Raw genomic sequence first — 17,065 nt, 5'->3', positions numbered from 1 at the left:
ACATTGATTCGCTGTGCGAAATTAGTCTAACCAAAATAAAATCTTTCAAATTACATGCAGAAAACAGGCTTATGATTTTCCCCTCACTTAGAACACTCATTGAACTCATTAAACACTAAAATGAAATTATCAGCACTTAGAAGGCAGGCATAAATATTTCCTTTACTATTAGCCTGAAACTTGAGAAATTTGTGTATTTGTGACAAGGACACAAGAAATGCCAATTTTTCTAGGCTGACTGTTGGGTTATGTTTTTTCTTTTTTTTTTTTTTTTCCCCTCATTATTTTCCCCTTACTTGACAATGGGGCATTTGCCAGTGTTATAGTCCTTCATGCACAGCTTCTAATATAATGTAATGATAATGTAACAGATAGTAGAGATTTTAGCTACATCCTTCTCTGCTGTACAGATTACTGTCCATTTCCCCTTTGGCTTGGAAACACAAGTATTACTTTAATATCAAGCAAAGGTTTTTGTAATGACACAAAGTGTGTAGCTTGCAAAAATGAGGCAAAGGAGGAATAATTTCTTTCTACACTTCATATCCTGAAGAGCTGTTTCTTGAGAGTCAACATCCCTGCCGAATACAAGCTGTACTTTATAAAAAGAAAAAGAGAAAAAAAAGTGGGAGAAGGTGTTACAGAGAGCTTTACACAAGATTACACATGTACAAGATCTATAGAGCTCTGATTTCCTGTGCTAAGACAGAAGGTTGCCTTTATTTGCATAAGAAGGAAGAGAAATAATTCAATGCAAAGACACTAAAGCTACGGAAATAAATTGGAAAAAATAGGGATGAAAAACAGGATTAAATTTACAAGGAGAATAAACATGTTCTAGAGGCAGACTCCTTCAGTGTATCTTTATTGGCAGCTTTGCTCTACTTAATGCCCACACCCGTATAACATTCTCATTGTGCCCCATTGGTATGCAATCAGGTGAAACAGTTTCACCAACAGTTGAGAAATGAATCATTTTTCTCTACTCTTAGATGCAATTTCTATTACTGTTAATGAACGCAATTTACACTGTATTTGCTTTTCACTCTACACTGCTAACCAAGCAGTTTTGTTTTACTTCATTAATATCTAAATTAGTCCTTAAAAAGTAGGACAGGACTAAGGAGCACATAACTCCTATTCCACATGAAAACTAACTTTTTTTTAAAAAAAATTTTAATAGCACTGTAGGGTGTATACTTTAAAAAGACCCACCCAAATGCACAAAATAAACATATTTTTTAATCACAGTGAAGCCTTTCACACACAGTATGTACTGGATTTGTTGAACTATGTGATTTATATTTAAAGAAAACTCTAGATCATGCTACAGTCCTCTTAGATGCCTTGTGCCACTCCTACAGACTCAATAACTAACACAAGGTGTGCAGCAAAGGACAGAAGATTAGCTGTGTACAGAACAGCATGCTCTGCTCCTTCAGCAGTGAAAACAATCTCTTTACTTCACCAGAAATGCAAACTCCTGCAAAGGCGTGACTATAGTCCAATTACTTTCAGGAAATAATTGGTCTACTCAAGGACCACTGCCATTTAGAGAGACTTGACTATCCTGTTAATGTTTCAGGAAAAACCACAGGCTCCAAACACCTGCCCTTGTTGCTGCCTGAAAAGATGAACTGGAATAGAGTTTATGCATCATTCTTATAGACGTGATGCTTCAGAAGAAGCAGTGGGACTTTGGATTCTCTGGTCAAAAGAACAGAGTCAGACAGATTATAACAGAAGATCATTGCAAAGAGAGAGGAAAAAATGAAGTATATCGTGAAAGGGGAAAAAGAATAGATCTTGGTGAAGAAAAGGTAGTGAAAGGAATAGTAGACAACAGAAGCATCACCTAAGTTTAAACCTCTTATCACTGCAAGAGATTTACCAACAGCTACTACTATCAGTGTTTGCATTCTTCAAACCACTGTCATTTACTACAAAATCATTTTCATTGCTCCCTCCTTCTCTCAGTCTCTCTGGGACCAGCAGATGGTTGGTTCCTTATCAAGGCCTCTAGTTGTTAGACTAGTAACAAAGTGTTTTTAAAATAGTAACTGTTACGAGATTAAGAGTACAGCAGATGATGAAGCAATACAGCTCCAACCGGAAAAACATCCACAGTTGCATGTACAGGGTAGCTATATTAAATCAGATATATTAAGAAAGTAACATTAATTAAGAAAAGCTCTTCTACTTATGGATTGCAAATGCTTCTTTGCACAATTGCCCACAACAACTTCATTTGGATAACTTACTTCGAAAACAAGCAAAAAATTGTGTTATTTTTTATTTTACATATAGCAATGGCCCAAACGGGAGGAAGGGGAAAAAATCAGGATAGAAATAGAAGGGGTTTCCACCGTTTTTCTCTCATGCACCAGTACAAAGCTGTAGAAGTCAAATAAATCTTAAAAAGAATCAGCCTATATAATACCATCACTACAATGAAGCTTTGCAGAAAAGCACTACCTATGAAAAACTCAAAAATCTAGTTCTCAAAAACATCTCTAGAAAACAGAAATTGTCAGCTAACAACACTGTCTTTCCTACTTCTCATTCTGCATCAGCACATAGGCCTGGGAGGGACTTGGGACAATTTAAATTCCCACTACTACAGGCACCACATCATGACTCCATCATGCAGTAATGTCACAACATCATCTTGTTTTTCTTAGTTTATTAACTTGGGCATAATTAGGTCTAACAAATTTCTTTAAAAGGTTTGGTTTTCTAGGACACTTACATTCAGCCAAATGTATATTTAGAACACATCTGGTTAAGAACACTGATGCTTCTAACCAAAAAGACTGTTATCACCTAGTGGCATACTAAATTTATATTAGGTGAAAATGAAAGTTGTTACTCCTAAACTCACCGACACTTTCTAAACATTTCCTGTTTGAATTAACAGCAGAAGGGGCGGGGACACAAATTGTCAACATGTAGAGTCAGAATAACTTGGTCTCTAACTGTATAGCATGCAAAACTAACTGGTTTAACTGCGTTACAAACAAGTAGCACATCTAAAGTACTCCTGCGAGCAGCTGTGGAATTTGCAAGCCTGTCCTTAAAAAGCATTGTTTCCAAGAGCTACAATGTAATTTAAATGTGTTCCAAGTTGGAGTAATACTTATTTATAATTCATTATATTTCATTTCACTGGTAAAACTGATGTAACCTTAATAGCTCTGAAAAGCTGTTTGGAAATACCACACTACAAAGAGCTTTGGTGACCTGGGCCATTCCTATGTGGGTGAACATCTATTAATAGTTTTACAGTGTGTCTTCAGGGCTCCCTCTAATTTCTAGCCATTACAGTATCTTGCAGATGAAGCCCAGATGCAAATAGTGCAAAATAAAACAAAAGCAGCAGCTTTAATTAATCTCTATCCAGCTTATCTGATAAAAGACCTCACAGACCACAAGTTACGTTACCAAGTCCAAAATTGATTTTATGTACATTCATGTAAAACCTGGCTATCTGAAATACTTTTTATAGTTTCAAAAAAAAAGAAAGCCTACGATTTTTTTTTATGATGAGATGTGCACTACTCAATGTCCAGTAGCCAACTGATTATCCATTACACAACAGTATTTCATCTCCCTGTTGAGCCACAGTACAGACCTAACACTTGCAAAGAGTCATGCAACTATCTCAGCTTACTGAGATAGTGTAAGAACAGTTGAGCTTCAGGAACCGACTCTGGGTCCATACTTGTGGCTGCCAAAAAACAGAAAGGAAGCAGGCTCACTACATTGAAATCATGGTGATTACAGTGGATCTGTATCTGACCAGAGTGAGCTCGTAATTGCTTTCACTCAGTGATCCACGCATGATTCAAGACTTCACTTGCAAAAAAATGCCAGGATACTTTCTGTTGTTCAGGGTGGGGGGAGGATGTTGGGGCACTGGCTGCCTATCTGTATTTGGAGGGAAAGCCCTCATTTCTACACCTCCTGTGGGTCTGATATATAAAGATGAAAGAAAAAGACTCAAGTTGAAGTAAGGAACAGCCACATTTGAAGCATGGGTTGAGTCAGGCAAGTTTATGGAACCTAATAATTAAAATTTAGACCTACTGTAGAACAAAAAGTTAATGAGCAAGTCTTACACACATTTCCATTCAGCAGACAAGTCAGTAATCAATCTCAAATTTAGTCTAATGCTTTTGCAAAATACTAGCATCATATGATGAAATTCAGAACTAGAAAAACAAGTCAGCTGGTTGCATGCTTTCCAAACACAACCTTCCAATCAAAACAAAATGAGATCTAAGAATCAAGCCATTATTGTAACTAAAAAAGAATCACAGCCCAAATTCATTTCTGGATCACACTCATTTCTGTAACAGACCAGTGGACGTCAGTAACATAAGGCTGCATACACAGCTGTAAAGCTAAGGCTTTTTGCATACTAAATACAGGAACCAAAACAACCCCTAGAATAAACAAAGTTGTCCAAAAAACCTTCAATTCATCGAAAGTGCTACCACAGCCAAAAGGAATCTTCCACATGACAGGAGATTCATGATTCAGTTAAAGGGTTGAGGCTGCCACCACAACAACCCATGTGATTTCATGTGGGTTAGTAAGAAAGATTATAGTATCCATCCTTTCATTGCAGGTAAGAGTACACAGATGTAAAGCTTTGGCTGTGCTAGTTATAAATAAACAAGATGAAGACAAACTATGAACAAACCCCCAAGAAAGAAAAACAGAGAGAACCCCCTACCCAATCACATCGACCACTCCGTGGAGCTCAGAGTCAAGCAGCAAGACAAAGGAAATGGGCTCCCACAGTCTATCGCTGGCTATGATCCTCACCTGCTGCAGACCGTGCTTATCCAATGTGTATCTCAAGAGCTTTGGGGAAGAAAAGAAGAAAAAAAAAAAAGCAAAGAACAGAGAGAAAGGACAAATAAAAAACTGTTTTTCAAATTGTCAAAAATTTATGTTGGGAAATGCAGCATCTTCTTCAGCACTATCTGAACATATTTCAAAATCAAATCATGTTCCAAGTCTTGTTTTTACAACTTGAACAACTGTTACACTAAACAAAATGTAATAGATTGTCAAGCACAAAGTGCCTTCAAAGAAGGACACTTTCTCCCTCTACCATGCCAAAGACACCTTCTCCCTCAACTATGCCAAACCCCAAAGTACAAGACAAAAGGAAAAATTAAAAACATTTGGTTCTTATTTTCTTACACACAAAACTGCAGATAAAGTTAAAGACAAAGCGCACACTATTTGCAGATCAGCCACTTAGACGTTACACTGCTGAAGGTTAGGCTACAAGGACCACATACAGGGCAAGGACAACTGAATTATAAACCTTTTGAAAGTACAGTAAACATTTAATTAGGAAAAGGAGCCGATTCCCCATATTCTCCCTGCTAATCAACTATTTCTGTTTAACAGTGAAGCAACACAAACTTATCAGCCTTTCCTAAACATGACCAACACAAGAAAGGAGAAAAACCCCAGATACACACACACACCTTATTACTCAACTGTGTTTTATTTCAAGTTTTAAAATTGCAACCACCATACACTTCCCTAGAGACATTTTAAAGCCTTGGAAGTCAGTGAAACAAATCGAAAATATCATGTAACACTGAGCCTAACAATGTAGTTTCTTGAGTTTCTATCAGCTCAATAGGCAAGTTCAATTGCTGGCCATCACCATCTCAGAAGGAGCTTAGCTATAGAAAGCTTATATAGCAGAAAGCTCAGTCCTCTGCGCTCACCAGAATGGATGTGGCAACCCAGACAGAGCTCCGAACAAAAACACGCAGCCATCCAGGTCTCATGCTGCAGGGAGTGCCAGACCCTGTCACTGGTAAAGGCTGGCAGTGGTGAGAACAGCTGTATGCAGTGGACAACCTGCTCAGCCTGGAGGCAGAGCTACAAGAGGAAGCAGAAATGTTAAGGAGCATCAGTAAGGCTGAGAAAGAGATAGACTGGTGGAGCCATGCTCTGCCCTCCCTGACGCAGAAACAGGAACACTCACCAGAAAAAAACAAAAAACAAAAAACAAACAAAAAAAACCCACAACACACACAAAACCACACAAGATCAAGGCAACCCTATACCCTCCCCCAGCCAGGCTGAAGGCAGCAGCTTAAAGGGAAAGGGTGAATGAAGGCAAGCCCATGCTTAGGGTGGCAGGCAAACCCCCTCCTTGCCCACCTTGCCCCCATCAGGTGCCTCTGTACAAGAGGTACGAGGCTCTGGATGTGGAAGGCCAGTCAATGGGTGATGTGGATGATGGTCAATCTACAGCAGAGGTGTTGCCAAGGTCAGAAAGACCTATCCCCTGTATCGCAATCACTTCCACAAGGAAGAAAAGACAGGTTACAGATGTAGGAGACTCTTCTGAGGGGAACAGAGGGTCCAATATACCAGACAGACCCCACTCTTAGGGAAGTCTGCTGCCTCCCTGGGGCCCGCATTAAGGATATCACTAGGAAACTCCCTAGCCTGGTACAGCCCTCAGACTATTAGCCCATTACTGCTCTTCCATGCGGGTGGCAATGAAGCCACAACACGTAGTCCAAGAGCAATCAAAAAAGACTTCAGGCCCTTGGGATAGTTGGTGAGGGGATCTGGAGCACAAGTTATTTTTTCCTCTCTCCTACCAGCTGAGGGCAGTGACATTAGAAGAAATAGACAGACCCAGTCTGTTAGTACATAGCACCGTGGCTGGTGTCACCACCACAATTTTGGGGTTTTCGATAATGGGATGGCCTACATGGATTCACCTTTCTAAAATGCGGAAGAGGGTCTTTGCTCAGGAGCTTGTGGGGCTCATTGACAGAGCTTTAAACTAGACTGGAAGGGGGAGTGGGATAATATCAGGCTTGCTGTGACAAGCCAGGTAATAGACAGCCCTACCAGAGAGGATACCATACTGGACCTGAAGGTCATCAACGCAAGTGAGCTAATCAGTGATGTCAAGATTGGAGGCAGCCTGGGCTACAGTGATCATGTACTGATGGAGTTCAGAGAACTGAGGGATACAGGTCAGGCAAAGAGTAAAGTCAGGACCCTGAATTTTAGGAAAGCAAATTTCCAGCTGTTCAAGGAGTTGGTCAACAGGATCCCCTGGGAAACTGCCCTCAGGGACAAGGGCACAGAATAGAAGCAGCAGATCTTTAAGGACACTTTCCATAGAGCACAAGAGCTCTCGATCCCCCAGTGTAAGAAATGGGGAAAGCAAGGCAAGAGACCAGCGTGACTGAGTCACGACCTTCTGGTCAAACTAAAGGGCAGGAAGGAAATGCACAGACAGCAGCAGCACAGGCAGGTATCCTGCGAAGAGTGCAGGGACACTGCCCAGTTGTGAGGGATGGGGCCAGGAAGGCCAAGGCGCAGCTGGAGCTTCACCTGGCAAGGGACACAAAGAATAATAAGAAGGGCTTCTACAGGTATGTCAAGCAGAGAAGGAAGGTTAAAGAACGTGTACTCCTCTGATGAGCAACTCTGGCAAGATGGTAACAACAGACGAGGAGGCAGCTGAGGCACTCAACAATTATTTTACCTCAGTCTTCACTGGCAACCTCTCTTCCCACACTTCATAAGTGGATGGGCCACAAGATGTGGACTGGGGGAGCAAAGTCCCTCCCACTGTAAGAGAAGATCAGGTTCATGATGACCTGAGGAACTTGAACAGACAGAAGTCTATGGGACCTGACGAGATGCATTCCAGAGTCCTGAGTGAATTGGCTGATGCAGTTGCCAAGCCACTCTCCATGATATTTGAAGTCATGGCAGTCAGGTGAAGTCCCTGGTGACTGGAAAAAGGGAAACATTGCACTCATTTTTTAAAAGGGTAGAAAAGAGGACCCCAGGAACTACCGACCTGTTAGCCTTACCTCTGTGCCTGGGAAGATCATGGAACAGATCCTCCTAGAAGCTATGCTAAGGGGCATGGAGGACAGGGAGGTGATTCAAGACAGCCAGCACAGCTTCACCAAGGGCAAGTCCTGCCTGACCAACCTAGTGGCCTTCTACAATAGAGTGACTACATCATTGGACAAAAGAGCTACAGATGTTGTCTATCTGGACTTTGGTAAGGCCTTTGACATGGTCCCCCACAAAATCCTTCTTGCTAAATCGTTGAGATATGGATTTGATGGGTGGGATGTTTGGTGGATGAGGAATTGGTTGGATGGCCGCATCCAGAGGGTAGTAGACAAGGGCTTGATGTCCAGATGGAGATCAGTGACGAGTGGAATCCCTCAGAGGTCTGCACTGGGACTGTTTAATATCTTCATCAATGATGTGTTCCTGTGTGAGCTACTCTAGGTGGTCCTGCTCTGGCAGGGGGGTTGGATTAGATGATCTTTCCAGGTCCCTTCCAACCCCTAACATTCTGTGATTCTCTGGGATTCTGTGACATAGACAGTGGGACCAAGTGCACCCTCAGCAAGTTTGCAGACGACATCAAGCTGAGCGGTGTGGTCAGCATGCCTGAGGGCTGGGATGGCATCCAGAGGAACCTGGACAGGTTTGAGAAGTGGGCCTATGTGAACCTCATGAGGTTCAACAGCACCAAGTGCAAGGTTCTGAACCTGGGTCAGGGCAACCTCTGGTATTAGTACAGGCTGTGGGATGAAGGGACTGAGAGCAGCCCTATCGAGAAGGACTTGGGGGTACTGGTAGATGAAAAGCTGGACATGAGCCAGCAATGTGCACTCGCAGCCCAGAAAGCCAATCACATCCTGGGCTGCATCAAAAGAAGCGTGGCCAGCAGGTCGAGGGAGGGGATTCTGTCCCTCTACTCCGCTCTCATGAGACCCCACCTGGAGTGCTATGTCCAGCTTTAGAGTCCTCAGCTCAAGAAAGACATGGACCTGTTGCAGCAAGTCCAGAGGAGGACCACAACATGATCAGGGGACTGAAGCACCTCTCCTATGGGGAAAGGCTGAGGGTGTTGGGGTTGTTCATCGTAGAGAAGTCTTTGAGTAGACCTTACAGCAGCCTTTCTGTACTTAAAAGGGGCCTATAAGAAAGATGGGGGCAATCTTTTTAGCAGGACATGTTGCAATAGGACTAGGAGTAATGGTTTTAAACTAAGAAAGGGTAGATTTAGGCTAGATGTAAGAAAGAAATTTTTTACAATGAGGGTGGTGAAACACTGGAACAGGTTGCCTAGAGAGGTGATAGAAGCCCCATCCCTGGAAACATTCAAGGAGAGGTTGGACAGGGCCCTGAGCAACCTGATCTAGCTAAAGATGTCCCTGCTCACTGCAGGGGGGCTGGACTAGATGACCTTTAAAGGTCCCTTCCAACTCAAACCATCCCATGATTCTATGAAGTCCAGAGGTCCCCTAAACAGTATCTGCTGTACTGATAAATTCAGGTGACATCAAATGCCTAACTACCCTCAAATCATTCTGTACATTTCCACCATATATAATCTACAAAAGGGAACACTACCTGCAGGAAACAGTGCTGCAAGATTTTTTTTTTTTCCACAGATCAGAATCTGAACTAGCTTATGTGCAGTCTAACAGTAGCCCAAAATGTCAAGATTTCCTGCCCCAAATTCTTAAGAACTTTGAACACAATGTTAGTGTTATTTCTGCACTGTATTTTCCAGTTACACCTCACACTAGAATAAGGCAGTATTTGGTTTGCGGACTTAACGTACGCACAAGGGCTAAAGTATTTAGCAATTAGGGGAGGTTCCTGGTGACTAGAGAAAAACAGTTTTAATGTCTGTCTTCAAGAAGGAGGACCTGAGAAACTACAGGCCCATCAATCTAGGCTCAGTCCCCAGGAATGTTACAGAGCAAGTTTTCCTGGAAGCCACTTCCAAGCACAAGCAGGACAGGAGGATGACTGGGAATGGCAGCATGGATTTACCAAGGGAAAAACATTTTTGACAAATACAATTGCTTTCTACTACAAGATGACTACCTGTGTGGGCAAGGTGAAATCAGTGGTCATCATATACCTTGACTTTAGCGAAGTCTCCCACCAAGGTAGAAAAGTCCAACCAGGGTGCAGACTGCTAGTGATATCCTCATTGGCTGATATTAGGGCCAATACTGTTTGATGTCTTTGACAAAACTCAGGAGGTTCACGTTTTGCTTTGCTTGCACACACAGCTTTTGCATTCCCTATTCAGCTGTCTTTATGTCAACTCACAAATTCTCTCACTTTCACCCTTCTGATTCTCCACCCCATCCCATTGCGGGGGAGTGAATGAGTGGCTGAGCTGCCTACCAGGGTTAATCCACACGGGCTACATGCTGAAACAGACAGCAGTTTTTTAGAGGGAACTAACAGACTGGAAAAAACAGCCTGACAGAAACCTTGTCAAGTTCAACAGATGCAAACACGAAGCCCTACACCTGGGACAGAATAACCCCTTGCAACAGTATAGGCTGTAGACTGACAAAAAAAATCAGTTTGGTATAAGAATTTAAAAGGAAAAAAAAAATTTTAAAAAATGAGCATGAGTATGGTCAAACCTGTAGAATAAGTTGGCCAAAGGGATTGTGAAGATACTAAAGCTGAACAAACCTCAGCACTATGATCTCATTGCACTTGCTTGATGCTGGGGTGTTCAACCAGATGGCCTCCAGAGGCCCTGTGCAAACAAAGTTAGTCAAAAATTCTATCTAATTATTATGTTTTTTTCTTTTCTTCTTCTAACAAAAGTCCTGTTTTCAATGGCAAGTGCTTCACCTCATTGGTATGAAATGATGGCAAGCAACATGTTCAGGTAGACCATTCCAATCAATTAAATTGAAACACACTGAATGATAACAGCTTGGTAGCATTTGTTCTAATGAGAAAATATTAAGTCCTCCATCTTTCAAATCACAAACTAGCAGACAGCAAACATGGAGAGGAAAAAACAGACATAGAAACTTTACCTTAAATCTACTTTAGATATGCTTCAGACTGCAAATGGTATTTTAGGCAGGGATAAAGCTCCACAAGGAGCAATAGTATCAATGGTAAAAATTACCTGATGTGAAACAGAAAGGAAAGGAAAAAAAGAAAATGAAAAACACAAAGAAAGGGAAAGGTCAGTTACTTTTTGTGGATGGATGCCAAAGCAAACATTTCAATTATCTTGATAATCTCTAAATAAACCAATATAAATTTAATCCCATGTTTCCACTCCAAAACAGAAGAACTAAGAAAAAGTCACAGAGAGGGTTACACTTCAAAAGCAATTACAGAACACTGTACAGGAAAGGATTTCTGAGAAAAGAATTTAAGACTATTTAGTAAAATAGATTGGCTAGAAGATTTTGCAAACAACTAGACATGGTTATCTAAGAGACCTACAGATACAGTGTACTTTTAGCAGCTTTCTGAACCTGAGTATTTGAAGGACACATGCCTACATGCTATTATCCTTTTCTACATCAGCAAAAACTCTGGTAGTTGGTGCCTTAAAGTCAGCATTGGCTGAGAAACATGGTGTTCTCATTTTGTACTAACCTTAATTTCTTGATAGATAACAACGCTACCGCACAGGAAATATTCTCCTAACTCTTCACTTTTTGTGATTAGTGGGGGTGGCAGAGTTGGGGAAAAACCCATATGACATTCAAGAAAAACCTCTGACAAAAAGAACTTTCATCTTGAAGAACAATTAAAGCACATCCGCGGTTCTAAAGGCTACAAACAAAACCAGGTATTCCTAGCCTTGATTCTATCCAACTCTTAAAGAAGTAAGAGCCATACACACTCAGTGCATTCATTCTGCACGTTTCATTGGCACAGAAATCATAACTAAAACATTTCCTAATGCACTATAATTTGCTGAGGTGCAAGTCTTGCCTAACCTAAGAAAGTTGTGTTTTTAAACTAAATGAGTTACTCAATGCTGGCATTATAATTGGTATTTCTCAGGCAGCCACTTCCAGGCAACCAGTATTTACAAGCTCAACACATATGAAAGCAGTTTCTTTATAAAATCCCTGCTTAACTGACTTGCTATAACCTTTGAAACATGCATTAGTTTAAACAGTTACGAGCACATGACACCTCCTTATGTATAGATGAGGACAAATGGTACACTAGTGACCACAAGCATGTTCTTATCACAGCAAGGTTAACAACAGAGGCAAGTTGACAAATGTAACACAAGCGAACAATTTATACACATATAGGTCATTTCCACTGAGAACATGCTACGATTTTTTAAAAACCTAGTTTTGAGAAATCAGAGATTACCAAGAGAGCAAGAGCAGCGGAACAAGTATCAAGCCAGTTGACAGGAGCAAGGTAGTAAGAAAGTGTATTATGGAGCAAGAGCGCAGGCAAACAATCAAGTTGCCATTTGCTAGAACTACAACAGTGGGCATTCCTAGCTGTTAAAATTGAGAGGGGTTGTATTCGTTTAAAAACAAACTTTGGATGTTTGATTTTACTTCTACTTTACTGTCTGTGTGCATGCTTCTAACACTATCTATGGTCAGATATAGGCAACAAACAGAAACTCCCAGATTTAGGACATGGCCAAAAAAATCTCAAGAAAGGACATGTAACAGGGAACACGGCAAGCACGGAAAGTCCCCATGTGATAAGTTCCAGTTCACCTGAAATTAAAACTGATTACAGACCAAGAATTCAGTCCTAATGTTTTTCTGACTTCAAAGATGCATGTGCAGGCTAGCTAGAAGTTTCCTGTCATTCGCTAGCACTAAGATAAGAAGCCTAAAACATAGCTCCCAACTGAACACTTGAAAGAAATGATGGAAGAGTAGTAAGGTTACCTTACGTGTGTACTAAGCTGAAAGAAGAGAGGAAGACAGGAAAGAGTAATCAGTCACCACTGTACATGATGAAAATACTAGGAATGGCTAGGAAGTATGAAATGAGAGTATCTAACTTCTCAAAACGGAGATGAAGACTTACTTAGAGAAATGAAGCAATAAGAAACGTGTAAAACTCCTCCCTTCTCCCACACTTACCCGACTACCTCAACAGCATCATTAAGATAGGGATCAACTATCATCTCCTTTGAAACGTTCCAATCTCCATCCGCAGCAATGATGCCAATGTTGCTTAGACCCAGTCTGTCCAAAGATTGTCGAAGTACCTTAGTAACAGACAACACCACTTAAAGTACAGCCTTCATCAACCAGGCAACATGAAAATTTAAGACTAAAAACAATTTAAGAACTGTAGGAGTCGTCGGTGGAAGTATTTATCTTCAGACCGAGAAGGATAAGAGAAGTTCTTACTTCTCAAAGGCGTCGTGACAACTAAGACAAAGTTAATTATAAGTATTTTTAACACTGAAGGGTTATCTATTACATTCAGATAGCCATTATACAAAAATGGGCTTCTCGTCACTTGGGATACTTTTGACACCCCATGTTCATATGTGTACTCCACTTGGACACTCTCAATATTATATATAAGTAATGGATTTATCATAAAGTCAGTCACGTTAAGTTGATCTAAAAGTTATGAATGGCTGGAATGCGGAAGTAGACATATCTCCACAAGTGATCAGAATGAAAGTTAACCTGATCTCCAAAAAAAAGTATATTGAGAAAACAGGAACTGATGTTTTAAAATAAAAGATCCTGTAACCATGCAATTCTCTACAAGAACAGAAATCTTCACCAAACATCTGTCCTCTTCAAGTAAGGAGCATCTAAGCATTCTTTTCACAGGTTGTTTGACTCAACAACAGGAAAAAAACCAACTTTGATATTTTAAGTGTCTGGTGTTTAAGTCTACCCACTACTCAGCTCTCGTGCATCTCACTAGTTTTCACAAACGTAACGCATAAAACTGAAATTTCATATTTAGAACAAAACTGAGGGCAGTCAACTTTGAAATCAATCATGCCAGCAGAAGAGAATTCCTATTCCATCTTTCCAGCTTCTTCTGACTACCTTGCTGTCAAAGATGATAAATCTCTCACATCTGCCTGTGGAACTTTGATAAAATACACCCAGCTCTAACAGTTAAGAATGAACCAGGCTTATACAGGGCTGGTATTATACAAGGATGTTTTACTTGAACACTCAATAAATAAAAAAAAAAAAAATTAAAAGTATTTTCAGCAGCTTCCACATTCAGATGTTTCTGAAAAAGGATGCCAGCCCACAGTCTAAAATCCCTTTTTCAATCTTGGATATAAAGGAATGATGTACTATGTGCTGTACGTATGCATGCATAAGAAAGATTTTTCCAACCATTTGGAGATCAGTAGGCATGAATCACTAAATAATTTCTTGTAGCCCTCCAGCAATGTGAAGGAGAATAGGGAGCACTTCTATTTTGACATGTACCAAATACAGACACAAAGCAAAGTCCAGGTGTTGATGACAATGAAAGCCTAGATCTAAAGGACATAAAACTTATTAAGAAGAAGAAAAGTAGCAATGAAGTTCTGCCCAGCTGCTTGAAGCCTTTGAAGCATAAAGTTTACAAGAAAAATTCATAATGGTAGAAATACTTACAGTAAGATCCTTGCAATTTAAAGCTTTCTAGCTAGCTAGACATTTGGGAAAACTGCCTAACCATAGAGAGAGTTCAGAAGAACAAAATGATTAGAAAGGTTGCAAAACTTCCATGTTGAAAGGTAAATAACCAAGGACACAGAACTGTAGACATATGCAGAATTGTTCCCCCACACCCAGTATTCATGCTTATATACAAACGCTCCTTAAATTTTAGGGTTAGTTTAAGATCACAATATTTAAAAATATAATTGGAAGAATAGGATGTTCTTGAAGATGAATTTATAAGCAATAAAACAATAATTTCTTTTTTCATTTTTTCTACTTAAGAAACATAACTAGTGCCTTAGTGGATGAAGTAACTAAAATAATTTCTTAAAAGTAAAATTTGAGCAAGATAACTAAGAGCTTATCTATGCCATGTATTTGTCAGACATTACAGAAAATGTTTGATGGGCAACAGCACACTTCAGTAAATAGACCTTTTTTTAAATGGTGGACTGCAAATAGAATTATCATGCTGATTAATAATCAGATGCCACGTGACGCTGCAGAGTGTAAGAGAATTAATTATAAAACAGGTGTTAAATAAAAAAGCCTTATACCAATTAACATACCGTGGAGGGAAGGCTGATGCTTTTCAGTAAATATTTGGGTGATTTGAAGATCAAATTTTAAACTAAACATTTACTTCTAGAAGCCAAAAGCTTAGTCCCAGTTCAACAGCATTTAAAAAGCTAACAAGCAGAATGCCACACCTATGCTCAACAGTTTGTTCTCCACATTCATTCTTGCCACATTAGGAAGCCAAGACAAACAGATAAGAAAGCCTCCAGGTGACATGACATAGGACTGAGCAAAATAGAACATTTCTATTTCTTACAAGACAAAGAATGCCAGAAAACCAGTTTTTTAAAAAGAGCCAATCAGTGACATAGGGAAATAAAGTTAGTATTTTATTTATAGAAAGATCTGCCTTCTCACTCTGATGATTCTTTTTACAAATGGTTCAGTCTCATAGGCATTCCAAGCAACATAACATCTAGTCAGCAAAGAAATAAAACTTGCAGCTCAAAAAACAAAAATAATTTCTCACTACTTATCTTCTTTCTTACCTTGTTTTATTACAGTCTGAAAACAAGTGTTTTCAGTTCTGTTTGGTTTTGCTTCCATAACATACAGAATGAACAACTAGAGATTTCTACTTGAAGTCACACAGAGACACACTTCCCCCCCCTCCCCTGCCAGCATAACTTACCCATGATTAGGATTATCCTTTAGAAGAATTCTAGTGTCCTTAGTGATTTCTCCATTAGCCTATACCTGATTAGTGAACCATTTTTTCCTCTTTGAAAAAGAAAAGCCTGGAACCCACATCGCCTGAGACTAAATATTACAGAAAACTTCTAGTTCCCAAGGTTTGTGGGGGGGTTTTTTCAATAAAAAGAGCACCCTATGAACTCATTTCCTAGCTTTAAAAAAAAGTTAGGCTATGGTTTGCGCTGAGCACACATTGGGATGTGACATTTTAAGATAATTCTAAGCACACCCACTGAACAAGTTTAGACAGGGATTTAGCTTCCCTAGCAAAACTTGAAGCATCTACATATCCACCAGACTTTTGTTACTTAACATGCCCAAAGAAACAAGACACTTTGACATATATGCCAAGATATCCCTCTGTGTCACACTTCAGTGTATTTGTTTTCTCTGGAAGGGATTTTCTAAGTCACTTGAAAACTGTAGCACCAAACCTCTGTGTCCAAAACGAATTAATGGTCTAGCAGTCTAGAGAGAGAGTCTAGAATATACCTTTAATGAAATCAGTTGTGGACTGAAGAGGTATACATAACAGACTTTGGTCTAAGAGATGATAAGGCTTGGAAACAAATTACTGTGGTGGCAGTGGACCTGGTAAATCAGTTTAAAATACTTGTTTCCAAGAAACCCATAAAGCTGGATACAAGGTATTCCTCTTTCTTTGTACAAGGTATACAGCCAGCACAGAGCTTTCTGCCAGGGCTTCCTGCCCTCCCTCGGTCAAAGCACTGAAATCATAGCAAACAGCTATAAGGGTATTTGTCTAATTCTATATTCTAGGAAATACAATTTTAAAAAGAAATGTTTCATAGGAAAGCATTCTCAGTTTTTAGGAGTAGGCAGAATTTTATATACGCCAGCCTTGTGAAAGATACTTAAAGATACTGTCCTGGTTTGGCTGGGATAGAATCACAGCCCAGCCACGCTAGGCAGGCCGTTAGCAGTTTTGAGTCAGCCAGGGCAGCTGAGCTGAGCCAGCTACAGGTGTAGCCCATCCTAGAATGTCATGGGGAAGGTTTGCTGAGGAACAGGAGGTCCTGTGCGATTCCTTCTGGGAGTCTGGCTGATGTCCCTCTGGCTTCTCCCTGCTCCTGAGAACTGCTCTTCTCTCAACTGTGACTGCTGCACATCCATGTAGTTAAGTATAACTTTGTATACCTTAGATGGTATTAGGGCTGTTTCATTAAATCTGTTTTCACTTCTACCCATGGGTCTGCTCTCCTTTTCCTGATTCCCCTTCCTGGCTGGTGAGGGGTTGTTGGGTGACAAAGTGACTGTTATAGTTT

General features: G+C 40.3%; 1 protein-coding gene across 1 annotated transcript in view; it reads right to left on the bottom strand.

Annotated features, from left to right (window-relative positions):
• GALC (galactosylceramidase) overlaps window positions 1-17,065 on the bottom strand; it is a 41,872-nt gene that overhangs the window by 14,411 nt on the left and 10,396 nt on the right. Inside the window, exon 7 of the mRNA XM_086462202.1 lies at window positions 4,739-4,869. Within this exon, the coding sequence (XP_086318328.1) occupies window positions 4,739-4,869 (131 nt within the window). The remainder of the gene's footprint in view (window positions 1-4,738; window positions 4,870-17,065) is intronic.

Source organism: Leptosomus discolor, chromosome 3 (genome assembly GCF_034619465.1).
Source record: "Leptosomus discolor isolate bLepDis1 chromosome 3, bLepDis1.hap2, whole genome shotgun sequence".
Classification (NCBI taxonomy): domain Eukaryota; kingdom Metazoa; phylum Chordata; class Aves; order Leptosomiformes; family Leptosomidae; genus Leptosomus; species Leptosomus discolor.
The sequence above is the reverse complement of the archived record's forward strand: the minus strand, read 5'-3'. Positions and strand labels throughout refer to the sequence as shown.